The sequence below is a fragment of the Hipposideros armiger genome, unplaced genomic scaffold (assembly GCF_001890085.2).
Source record: "Hipposideros armiger isolate ML-2016 unplaced genomic scaffold, ASM189008v1 scaffold_87, whole genome shotgun sequence".
Lineage (NCBI taxonomy): Eukaryota > Metazoa > Chordata > Mammalia > Chiroptera > Hipposideridae > Hipposideros > Hipposideros armiger.
In genome coordinates this window covers 4,415,078-4,426,375 of record NW_017731437.1, presented here as the reverse complement: position 1 = coordinate 4,426,375, position 11,298 = coordinate 4,415,078, and the positions used below count along the sequence as shown (strand labels likewise).

General features: G+C 53.2%; 1 protein-coding gene and 1 long non-coding RNA gene across 2 annotated transcripts in view; both read right to left on the bottom strand.

The window, feature by feature from the left end:
- Positions 1-6,790: 6,790 nt before the first annotated feature.
- LOC109383624 (uncharacterized) lies at positions 6,791-8,977 on the bottom strand. The gene is made up of 3 exons (XR_002124232.1): positions 8,517-8,977; positions 8,237-8,332; positions 6,791-8,148 (listed from the first exon to the last, which is right to left on the bottom strand). It is a non-coding gene; the product is annotated as an uncharacterized LOC109383624 (long non-coding RNA).
- Positions 8,978-10,891: 1,914 nt separating this feature from the next.
- Positions 10,892-11,298, bottom strand: part of ENDOV (endonuclease V) — a 34,494-nt gene continuing 34,087 nt past the window's right edge. Inside the window, exon 9 of the mRNA XM_019644296.1 lies at positions 10,892-11,035. Within this exon, the coding sequence (XP_019499841.1) occupies positions 10,931-11,035 (105 nt within the window). The 3' untranslated portion in view covers positions 10,892-10,930. The remainder of the gene's footprint in view (positions 11,036-11,298) is intronic.

Here is an 11,298-nt window from a genome sequence, read left to right as displayed (position 1 = left end):
GCGCGCACGCGCATTACGTGAGAGAGAAAACGAGGGCTCAGACAGATCATGCCCGGGGTAAGGTGAGCTCCCTGCTTTTTTGCACCATCTGGGGGCCGCACGCTCCAAGGGCACCCTGGGCTCCATCCCCAGGAATCTAAATAGCAAAAGGCTGGCAACTCTTTCCAGAAGTCTTTCTACTGCACTGCCTGGCTCATCTACAGCTGCAGACATTTCTCCAGGAGGAGCAGGTGTTTCCTCTGCTGTTCCTTCCAGGGGCACCTTCTCCCTAAACGCAGGTCCATATTGTCGGAAACCTAGTGCATCTGTGTGTCTGTGTTGGTGTCTGTGTTGGTGTCTGTGTCAGTGTCCACGTGGGTGTCTGCACGGTACCCAGTCGCCGTCCTGCGACGCAATGCTCTCTCCCCGAGGGTGCGGTCCAGGCTGCGTGTTGTGGTTCAGCAGTGGCTTTTTCTGACCATTGTGCTTTGTCAGAGCCCGTAGGTTGTGGCATCTTTGGATCTGCAGGGATCTTCTCTGTTTGCATGTCCCTCAGGGTGGCGTGTCCCTTGCTCCCTCAGTCTGATGTGTGTTCCCCTGCCTGCATGGACTTCTCTGGTTCTGTGTTTTGTGCCGAGTGCCACCCATTGTCCTATGACCATCCATGTAGCTACTGAAAATGGCTGGGAAAGCAAGCCAAGGGTGTGGGAGGAGGTCACGGGAGAGATGAATTTCCCGCTCCCCTCCCCACCCCCCAAACACACCCAGAAGTATTCTTCACGTGTAGGACGAGAACAGGCCTCAACAGTGCCCGCGGTTGGGAGAGAGCGAGAGCTTGGAATCACCCCTTTAGACCAGATCGCCCACCCTCACATCAGCCATCTGGGAGCTGTTGCGAGGCCCAGAGCGGGCTAGGTGCTCTCCGGTCAGCACCTCCCACCAGCCCCTGCCGATCTACCGGACCCCCAGCCCGCCACCTGCCCAGCGCAGGCGGGCGCCGTGGGAGCTGTCCGTTCAGGACCACAAGCCATCCTCTGCCCTAACTAGAGAGGGGCAGAGCCTACCCCAGACGCTTACGTCTAAGTCCCTTCCACCCCCCAACCCTTCCCTTTCCTCACCCCTCCCCTGACGCACCCATGGTGCCAGAAGCTGACATTTAGCTCCGTCCCTGCCCCTCACTGGAGCCTGTGCCAAGTCCCTCGACTCCCTCACTGTGTTAACACTTGGCCCTTTGCTGGCCCTGAGAGAGGTAGATGACACAGCCACAAATCTAATCCACGTAGTTTCCATCTACTCCTTAATCTGATTGATGTTCCCTCTTGCACTGAATAATCCATGCCTATCTCAGGTAAGCCATTTTATAAAAGAAGAAGATAAAAAGCACTGTCAAGACAGTGTTTGCTTTAGCCAAGCTGGAGCCCCACAGCTCCCTGCGTGTCCGAGGTGGGGGAGCACCCGACAGGCTCTCCTGGCCCTCGGGGGCTTAGATCCCACTTGAATCGTAAGCCTTCTTGCTTTTGATAACACGGTATTATTTCTCTTACTGTAGAAGAAAAAGTTTATTACCAAACAAGAGTATTTTTATGAAAGAAAAGGACAAACCTATAAATTAACTCAACCTCTATCTCCCTTGAAAATACTTTCAGGCTCCGCCAAATCGTAGAACTGAAAGCACGTATTTTGGAAGAAAGAAATACATTTTGTATGCTTTCTTTTCCTTTTGTAGATTCCCAGTTTATTTTCTAAGACTGCAAAGATCACTTTGTCACCAGCCCTGGGACCTGAGACCAAGGGGGTGTCTTGTGGGCAGTGAAGGGGAGGGGAGAGGCTGGCGGGAGGTTCATGGTTGTTCCAATGAGCTCCAAGGAGGGGCCACCTGTTCTCAAAGGCATGTTGGGACCAGGACGTAAGTGGGCCGGTAATGGTGGACCCATTATCTCCGAGCTGACTTGTTAAGTGGAACCAGTTGAGGACTCAAATAGCAGTTCCAACCTTGAGAGAAGAAACTAGGGTTAGTATTAACATCAAGGGGATGGAATTCTTTGTAATTTTATGGCAACCAAAATGTGGCTTGAAGCAGTCGTGGTTTCATCTCTTAAAACATAGTGTGTAAATTGATTCAACCAACGTCGGGGGGGGAAATGTATCGCTTCCATGCACGGTGGACTTAAGTGCAATTTGTTGAAGGAGAACAAGTCATTGAGGAGAAAAGAAGCCCAATACTTAGAGTCCCAATTTTGTCTTATTTGCCAAAACAAACAAAACTAACAACAAAGCAAAGCCCCCTGTGGTTGATATTGTTACAATGTATATACTGTATAATATGAAAGAGAATTGATGTACCTTACTTTTTCATTATTTGCTAACCAAAGCTATACATTTTTCATATGATCTGCAGCCTTTTGGGTATCAAATGGGTCAAAACCATGGGACCTGCCACCTCCCATCAGCAATTCTGGAAATGCACTATTTCTACTGGTATTCTTGCTTTCTTTTTTTCATTTTCTTGCTGAAACGACATGAACTGTTGAGTTTATTTTTACACAGTAAAGAGTGAAGAAAGACTGTGGTCTCCCTAGATGTCTCTTTTTCTCATCTCAACCTGCCGATACCTCAGAGGACCTCCCGGGGACTCTCACCTGCAGGGAGGGTGGGGCTTTGCATGTGCATTGCACTGCGCCCCTCTAGGACATCAAGGGTGGGGAGGGGGTCTCCCCACTTCACAAGTGTAGCTGACACTGAGGCAGAGAGAGGGCGTGGGGTGCAGAGTAACCCCCTTTCCTCATCTTGCCTGCAGCCCCTCTCCTGGGTGGATGCACTACCCCACAGCACATCTGGGCACGTTCCAGGCGGCCTGGGTTTCTTCCCAAATAACCCTGCTCTGTTCTCTTTGGCCACATTCCCCATGATTGATCCTTGGCTAGTGCCTAGTTATCTCCCCTTTTCTGGGGTTCTCAGCCTCCTTCCCTGCACTCAGGTATGAAAGCACCCCGAGTCACGTAACAACAGAAACCCTGGGCGCTGGGAAGAGCTTACGTCCCTGGCCCCTCATGGACCAAGCTAGACTCTGGATGGACATAGAGCTTGCAAGCTGCTCCCTTCCAAGGGACAAAATGACCGAGAGCCAAAATAGCCCTCTGGTTAATTGGTCCCCCCATCCCCCCCACATACACACTTACATATGCAGGCACGCATGCACAGTGGGGTTAGCAGAAGGGCCAGTCTCTCTGGCTTCTGGCTGGCACCACACAGTGTGCCTACATTCTTGGCCTCACTCACAGACATCCTGCCCGGTGCCATGGTGACCTCTGGCCAGGACTGGGGAGCTGGGGTTAGATGGGCTTGTGCATTGGGGGTACAGAGAGAGAGGAAGTAATCCCCACAGCAAGGCAGGAGGAGCCCTATGGGAAGAGAGCCACCCCACCAGGTTGGAGACCCTTGAATTGCTTTCTCCAGAGCTGCCTTTGGTGGGCGGTGTCACCTACGGGCTGCACGCTATGGCCGGGTCCAGGGCTGTGCCCAATTCTAGCAGCTCCAGCCAACACACCACCTCATATCCTCCCACTCGGGAAAGTGCATACTTACACCTGTAATAACATCACTCTTACAGGTCTAATTTCTATGGAAGAGCTCATTCAGAAACTTCGGCATTTTAGCTATCATTAGAAAGCAAATGGCTTTCCACACACTGCTCACACCTGATCTTGGCACATCAGTGAATGATTTCAGGGGTCGTGGGGCTGGGAGCAGCAGCTCAGAAGGAAGCTGCCAGGCCTGGCGGCTGCGCTGGCTTCTGGGGCAGCCCGGGTGGAGGGACACAGGCTCAGGATTTCCAAGGTGGAGCGTGTCTTGGAAGTCACCCGCTCCTGCAGCCCATCAGGTGCACGGAACTATTCTCAGCTCCTACGCTTCTGGTGATGGGGACTTGTTTTCCCGTGGAGACCGCCCCACTTTCAGGCAGCTCCATCAGGGACTTAGTATCATATTTCTGTCTTTATATTTCTTTCATTGAGCTGCGTATATTTCCTTATACTGAGCTCCAGTTTTTTCCTCTCTATACACGTGAAGACAGCAACCGTGTCCTCTGGTCCTCACCATCCCTGCCCCCTTAGCCATCAAACCACACTGTGCAAGAGGCTGTCTGTCTGACTGGTGCCTTTGTCTAGCTCTACATCCGAGACCTGTAAAACTTCTGGGCTGGGAGAGCCTTGAGGATCATTTAGTCCAACTCCTCCCTGTTCCAGGTGAGGGGGCTGAGGCCCAGGGGCACCCAGTGGCTTCAAAGTGGCACAGCTTATCTTGCTGGGGCCAGAATCAGAACCCAGGATTCCTGACTCCCAGCCCAGTGCTCTCACCTGGCCTGGCTAAACAGTTCTGTCCTCAACGGGAACGTGAGGCTAACAGTCCTACCTCACAGGTGCACAGGGGGCTGCTCCCTCCCTTCCCTCCTCCACACTCCTCTCAGGAGGGTTGGACACTGCCCCTCATCCCCCCACACACAGGCACCAAAGCCCTGGGCCCCAAGGGTGGGAGCGGCACAGCCCATGGAGTCTGCTCCCCGCAGGGCGCCCAGGGCGTGGGCCGTCCGGGCAGCCCCTCTCTGTAGACCTCCAGGGAGCACATGAGCTCCTTGGGCACGAGGAGCTGACTGCTCCCTGGAAGCAGGAGTGCAGTGCTGGCTGCGGGGAAGTTACAAAGGTTCTAGAACTCTGTGGAAGGGCTGTGGTTCTGAGCTCGGGGCTGGGCCTCTTCCTGAAGCCAGAAGCCTTTCTGAAGGTGCTGGGGTGCTCCCTGCTTGGGGCTCAGCGTGCTCAGCCTGGCACTGAGGCCCCCCACCCTGGGGGATGGAGTCAGCCAGCACTGCTGCCGTGGCCTCCCCAGAGCTGCCCCCCACCCCCAGAAGATCCTCCCATAACCACAGCCCCGCAGTGCCCACCTGGGCTCAGGCCCACCGTTTGGCTCTCTGGGGTTCTCTGAGCTCACTTCTGGCGGCCCCCTGCAATGCGGCCAGCCTCCAGGGGCCATTGCCACATTCACACCACGCTAACTTTATCCCGTTTAATCTTCATCACACTTCATTCCAACAGCGCCCTGATGACAACATTCAATTTGCAGGCAAGAGCCAAGCAGAGAGGCTGGTGACCAACTGAGCTCCTGAGTGGCAGAGGGGGCATTGAGGCAACAAAGCCCATCTCTCCATCTTAGCCACCGGGTCCAGAGTTCATCGCAGACGTGAGAGGCTGGCAGACTGGCCCCTCACAAAAGACCTGGTCCCCATCGGAGCTCTTGAATCTTTGCTCAGACCTGTCTCACTCGCAGGCACCTCACTGTCGGTCACCCAGGACCCCGTGGGCCCTGGACACCCACGTGCAATGCACAGATAAGTCCCTGTGACTTCGACTTCCGAGATGCCCTCCCCACGGGAGCAGGACCTCCCTCCTCTCCAGACATTCAAATAAGTTGTCTCTAACAATCTGTTCTTGAAAACCTGAACATCATATCATCAGTTGGTCTCCCACGGACACTTGCATTTCCTGAGACTCACTCTGGTCACTCTGGGAAGTGGACAGTGGCCTCCCCGGGCCTCGGTTTCCTCTGGCATAGAACGACAGGGTAGGACCACACAGTCTAGCAGTCCCTTTGGGCTCTCCCTAGAGCCTAAGGACTGGCCTCCCCACGCCATGGGTACCAGCGGGGTCCCTGTGCGCAGGACACCTGACCCAGCCTGCTCCGAGCCCCGCTGCTCACAGAGGGCCTCTGCCCACCATCACTCCAGTTCCACGGGAACTGTCCTCACCAGACTTTTCTACAATGGTGACTGTCCTCGCGGCGTCTCTGTTGTCCTTCCTCAAACCTCCATGCCAGTTCCCTGCCCTCTCAGCTGCACAAGAGTTCGTTTCTGGTTATCGGTGGTGGCCCTGGGTCACATTTTCCTCCCAGAAGGTTCTCAGCTGCTATATAAATCAGAGCCCTGGGGCAGGGACCGCACTTTGGAGGTCTGGGCTGCTGAGCCCCCTGCCGCCACCCATCCATGCATCCTCTCTGAGCTGGGACCCCCCTCAAGGACAACCTGGACTTCAACCTCTCCCTTCTAGGGAGAATGGAGGCGACTGGGCAGAGAAGGTGCTAAGGAAATGAAGAACCACAACCAAATGCTTAGAAACACCTTCCTTCCTTCCTTCCTTCCTTCCTTCCTTCCTTCCTTCCTTCCTCCCTCCCTCCCTCCCTTCCGTCCTTCCTTCCTTCCGTTTTCATTGAGGACAGACATATTTCCTGAGCACCGACCAGGAGCCAGCACCTGGGCCAGGTGCTCTGTCCATGGTCTGCGGGGCAGAGGAGGGCCCCTCTACGGCGTGTCCCTGGCCAGCCTCAGGGCATAGAGACAGTGAAGACAAGTGGCGGGGGAGGGCGGTGTGAGTTTGCAAGCTTGCGTGCCTGTAAGACATTGCCAGGGAAGCCGTCTGTCCCCAGTTTGCTTTCTGTACTTCTCAGTTCAGGCCAAGGTAGGGGGCCATCTGCTAAGCGGGCACAGAGACAGCATCTTCGCTGTGCAGAAAACTGGCTTCCAAGGGGAGGCTTGTGCTCAGCACAGAACCAGCCTGCAGAGGGATGGCCAGAGCTACTTGCCAGGCCTGGGGAGTCTCGTGGGCTGGACAGACACCCCTGCACTCCCCTCACAGGCTCCAGGCCCCTGACTGCCCAGTGTCCCCAATACCTCAAGCCCCTTCCTAAAATTTAGGGCCTTTGCATGGAACATGCACGTCCCCCCTTTTAACAGCTTTATTGAGATATAATTCACATATCGGACAATTCACCCATTGAAAGTGGACAATTCAATGGCTTTTGGTATATTGCATTACCAATTTTTAAAAATTATGGTAAATGTATACATACCATACTGTTCATTATTGTAACCGTTTCTAAGTGTGCAATTCAGTGGCATTCATTATATTCGCAAAACGGTGCAACCACTACCACTATCTGCTCCCAGAGCTTTTTCATCACCCCAGACAGAAACTCTGTCCCCACCAAACACTAATTCCCCTCCCCCACCCGTTCACGCTTACTTTCTGTCCCTATGAATTTACCTACGCTGGGTCCCTCACACAAGCAGGATCATACAATGTCTGTCCTTTTGTGCCTGGCTCGTGTCACGTAGCGTCACGTCCTCAGGGTCCATCCATGTTGTAGCAGGGTCCGAATTCCTTCCTTTTGAGGGCTGAGTCCTAGTCCATCATGTGAAGGGACCGGTTTGCCTCTCCATCGTCTGTGGATGGACACTTGGGTTGTTTCCACCTGCTGGCCACTGTGAATTGTGCTGCAATGAACATGGGTGTGCAAGTGTGTGCCAGTCCCTGCTTTCAATTCTTTGGGAATACACATAGGAGTGGGATCACAGGGGAATTTCTATAGTTAGCTTCCTGAGCAACTGCCAAACTGTTTTCCACAGCGGCTGCACCATTTGATGTTCCTCCCAGCAGTGCATGAGGGTTCCGATTTCCCCACCAACATTTGTAATTCCTGTTCTTGTTTTGCTTTTTGATGGCAGCCGTCCTCATGAGTGTGAGGTGGTCCCTCATTGTGGTTTCGATTTGCATTTCCCCAGTGATACTGACATTGTGTGATGTTGGTGATAGCATGATTTTTCATGTGCTTATTGGCCATTTGTGTATCTCCTTTTTCAAAACCGTCTATCCCAACCCTTTGCCCATTTTAAAATTGGATTTTCACTGTTGTTGTTTGAGGTGTAGACTTTCTTTATCTATTCTGGATATTAGTCCCGTCTCAGATACACGACTGTGGAGATTTTCTCCCACTCTGTGGGGTGTGTTTTCATTCCCTTGATAGTGCCCTTTGATGCACAAAAGTTTTTACATTTGATGAAGTCCAACTCATCAATTTTTTCTTTTATTGCCTGTGCTCTGGTCTCACAACCAAGAAACAATTCACTTGACTAAATCCAACCCGTGCGTGGCCACCTCCACCCCCGTAGGAGCCAGCCCTCGTGCTCACCTGCCTCCCTGCGCCCAGGCCCCCTTCACAGGCCAGACACTCACGGCAGAACTCGGGAGGCGGGGGCAGAGACCGTGTCTGTTTCCTTCCTCATAGAAGCCCCTTCTGGCTTAAACATTCTTGGCTCTGGGCCTTGCTCTTCAGAATTTTTGTTCTCTAAGAATCACAGAATGTTAAAGCAGATGTAGAAAGAAGAAAAAAGCAGAACCGTTCTTTGAAGTAAGAAGTGACTGCTTGCACATACTTGGGGGCCAGCTTGATGCAGTTTAGGGAAGCACCCCCGTGTCTTCTGCTGGTCTGGAAGGTGGGTCCTGCTCTTTGCCTCTGTCCAGGGTCCAGACTGGAAGGAAAAGGTCAAGGGCGGAGGGTGCTTGAACAAAGAGTGAAAGGGACTGTGGTTTTCACAGATACCCTGGGAGAGAAGAGGTGAGCCTCCAAGGAACAGAGAATTGAGGGGCGAGGAGACGAGACGGGGTCGAGAAGAGGCAAAGAGACACATTCGGGGTCAGAGGGGGAGTGCCCACCTGCCAAGAAATGCACCAGTTGTCATCTGTAATATGCTGTTCGGTCACTCTAAACGTCAGTGAGCGTCCGCTGCCCAGAATGACCCACATGAAAGATGCACAAATGATGGAGTTGGGTGGTGTCCAGCGCAGACCACCCATCGAATACTCAGCAGAAGCAGGAAACATGGGGGAGAGGCAGGAGAAGCGTGGGAGCCCTCACGGGACACAGGGTTTTCCACCATATATGGGTGAGGGCTATCCTGGGTTGAATAGTGTCCCCCAAAATTCATGTCCACTCAGAACCTGTGAATTTGACCTTATTTCAAAATAGGGTTTTGGCAGATGTAATTAAGTTAAGACGTGGTCATACTGGATTATAGTGGGCTCTCATACAACGGCTGGTACCCTTATGAGAAAAAGGAAATTTGGGGCTGGCCGAGTGGCTCAGTTGGTTAAGAGCACGAGCTCTGAGCAACAGGGTCGCCAGTTTGATTCCCACATAGATCAGTGAGCTGCGCCCGAGCTGAGCTGCCACTGAGCTGGTGAGAACAAGGTTGCCAGTTTGACTCCCGCATGGGATGGTGGGTGCGCCGCCCGCTCCTCCCCCCACAACTAAGGCTGAACACGGCACCTTGAGCTGAGCAGCCGCGAACTGCCGATGGACGGCTGGATGGCTCAGTGTGCAATAAGGTTGCCGGTTCTACTCCCACATGGACTACGCCCCCCCCCAACTAGATTGAAAGTGGCAACTGGACTTGAGCTGAGCTGCACCCTCCACAACTAAGATTGAAGGACAACTTGACTTGGAGCTGATGGGTCCTGGAAAAACACAATGTACCCCTCCCCAGTTCCCCAACACTGTTCCCCTCACCAGTTCCCCAATAAAAATCTTTTTTTAAAAAAAAAGGAAATTTGGATTTCTGGTCAAAACGGTGAAGCAGGTAAATGCTATGCTCATCTCCTCTCAGGACCACATTAATTACAATTAAATCACAGAACAACCATTATTGAGTACTGCCTGTGGTCTAGCGAACCAACGCCCTACAACTACAGACATACAGAAGCAGCCACCTTGAGACCGGTAGGAGGGGTAGAGACATGGAACAGGCTGGTCCCACACCAATGTGTGACCATTAAAAATCAGGAGGGATGTCTCAGCTGTGAAGTTACCCCCCCAATGGAGGAGCGAGGGGTCCCAGCCCCTCCCCAGCCCCGACTTCCAGTGCCAGGAAGAGAAGTCCCCATAACGCCTGGCTGTGAAAAGCAGTGGGGATTGTGACTGAGTGAGACGGAGGGCAGCTGCACTCCCAGCTGCTCCTCTTAAACGGCTCGCGCATGGACTTACCTGTTGACAGACTCACTCGCTCTGAGCTCTAGCCTGAAGCAGCAGCTCGAAAGGCAACTGGGACATATGGGAAGGAACTGAGGTGGCTTCAGGATGAGAGATGGAGGGGCAACTTCCTCCTGGATGGAGGAGCTGGCGGAAGCCATTGTTTCTTTGTTGAGCCCGCCCCCTTCCTGCGTGCCGACGCATGCAGCACTCACGCAGACCCACTAGCACCATTTGTCCGCCCCGCCCTAGTGATTCCCTGAGACCACGCCCCACCCAACCTTCGGGCTCACCCAAGACGCTTCCAGTGGCTTTTCTGTATAAACAGCCTGCCTTGGCTCATGCTGCAGACTTTCCTAAAATCTCTCAAAAGTTTACAAAACCCAAACAGGCAGCATCTGGCTTTGGCGTGTCCCAGACCTCTGGTTGAGCAGCCCTAAGCCTGGCATTAGCAGCAGCTGGTCTCAATTTGCAGCGTGGCCTCTTGAGGCACCTCCAAGCCCAACATGGGCAGCAGCCATCTCTGGGCTGCTTTTTGGCTCATGCCAGGTGGCCCTGGGCAGGGCAGAGTCTGCAGCTGAACTTGGCCTGCAGCAGGTCCTCTCCCAGAAGGCCATGGGGCTGTCACCCAGTGGCCAGCTTTGGACTGAGCTGGAGAATCAACCAGCCACTTCCAAGGGACGACACACCCAAAGGTCAGGCTGGGAAGGCCCAGAGCCCCGCTAGACTGAGCCTTGCTCGGCAGGGTCAGGTCGGCCCCTGCACCACAGTTCCTCCACTGTAGTTACAGCCAGCCAGTCCTCACAATCAAGCACCCCGAGGATCAATCCCTCCTATTGATGTGCAAACAGCAATCAAGTTTCAACTACAACAGGAGGACACACACGACCCACCCAAGGGACAGATCTGGGGCACCCGGCTCTGGTGACCAGGGAGCCTGTGCCACTGGGCCCCACAGGACACCTAGCTACTACATGAGGCCACTCTACTAAGACAAGCAGACACAGCAGCCCTACATAGAAGCAAACACAGGAGCCAGCCAAAATGGGGAGACAGAGAAACATGTCCCAAATGAAAGAACAGAACAAAGCTCCAGAAAAAACTAAACAAAATGGAGACAAGCCATCTGCCGGACGCAGGGCTCCAGACACTGGTTATGAGGCTGCTCAGTGGTCTCAGGGAGAACTTCAACAAAGAGACAAGAAACCTAAAGATAGGAAACATAAAATAGAACCAGTCAGAAATAAAGAATACAATAATGGAAATGAAGAACACATTAGAGGGAATCAAAGCAGATTAGATGAAGCAGAAGATTGAATCAGTGACTTGGTAGCAGAAAACACCCAATCAAAACAGCAAAAAATAAAAAGAACCCCCCAAGGGCTGGCCGAGTGGCGCGATGGTTAAGAACTCGCTTGGGATGCCAGAGGGCCCCGGTTCGGATCCCACATATGAGGGCCAGTGACACTG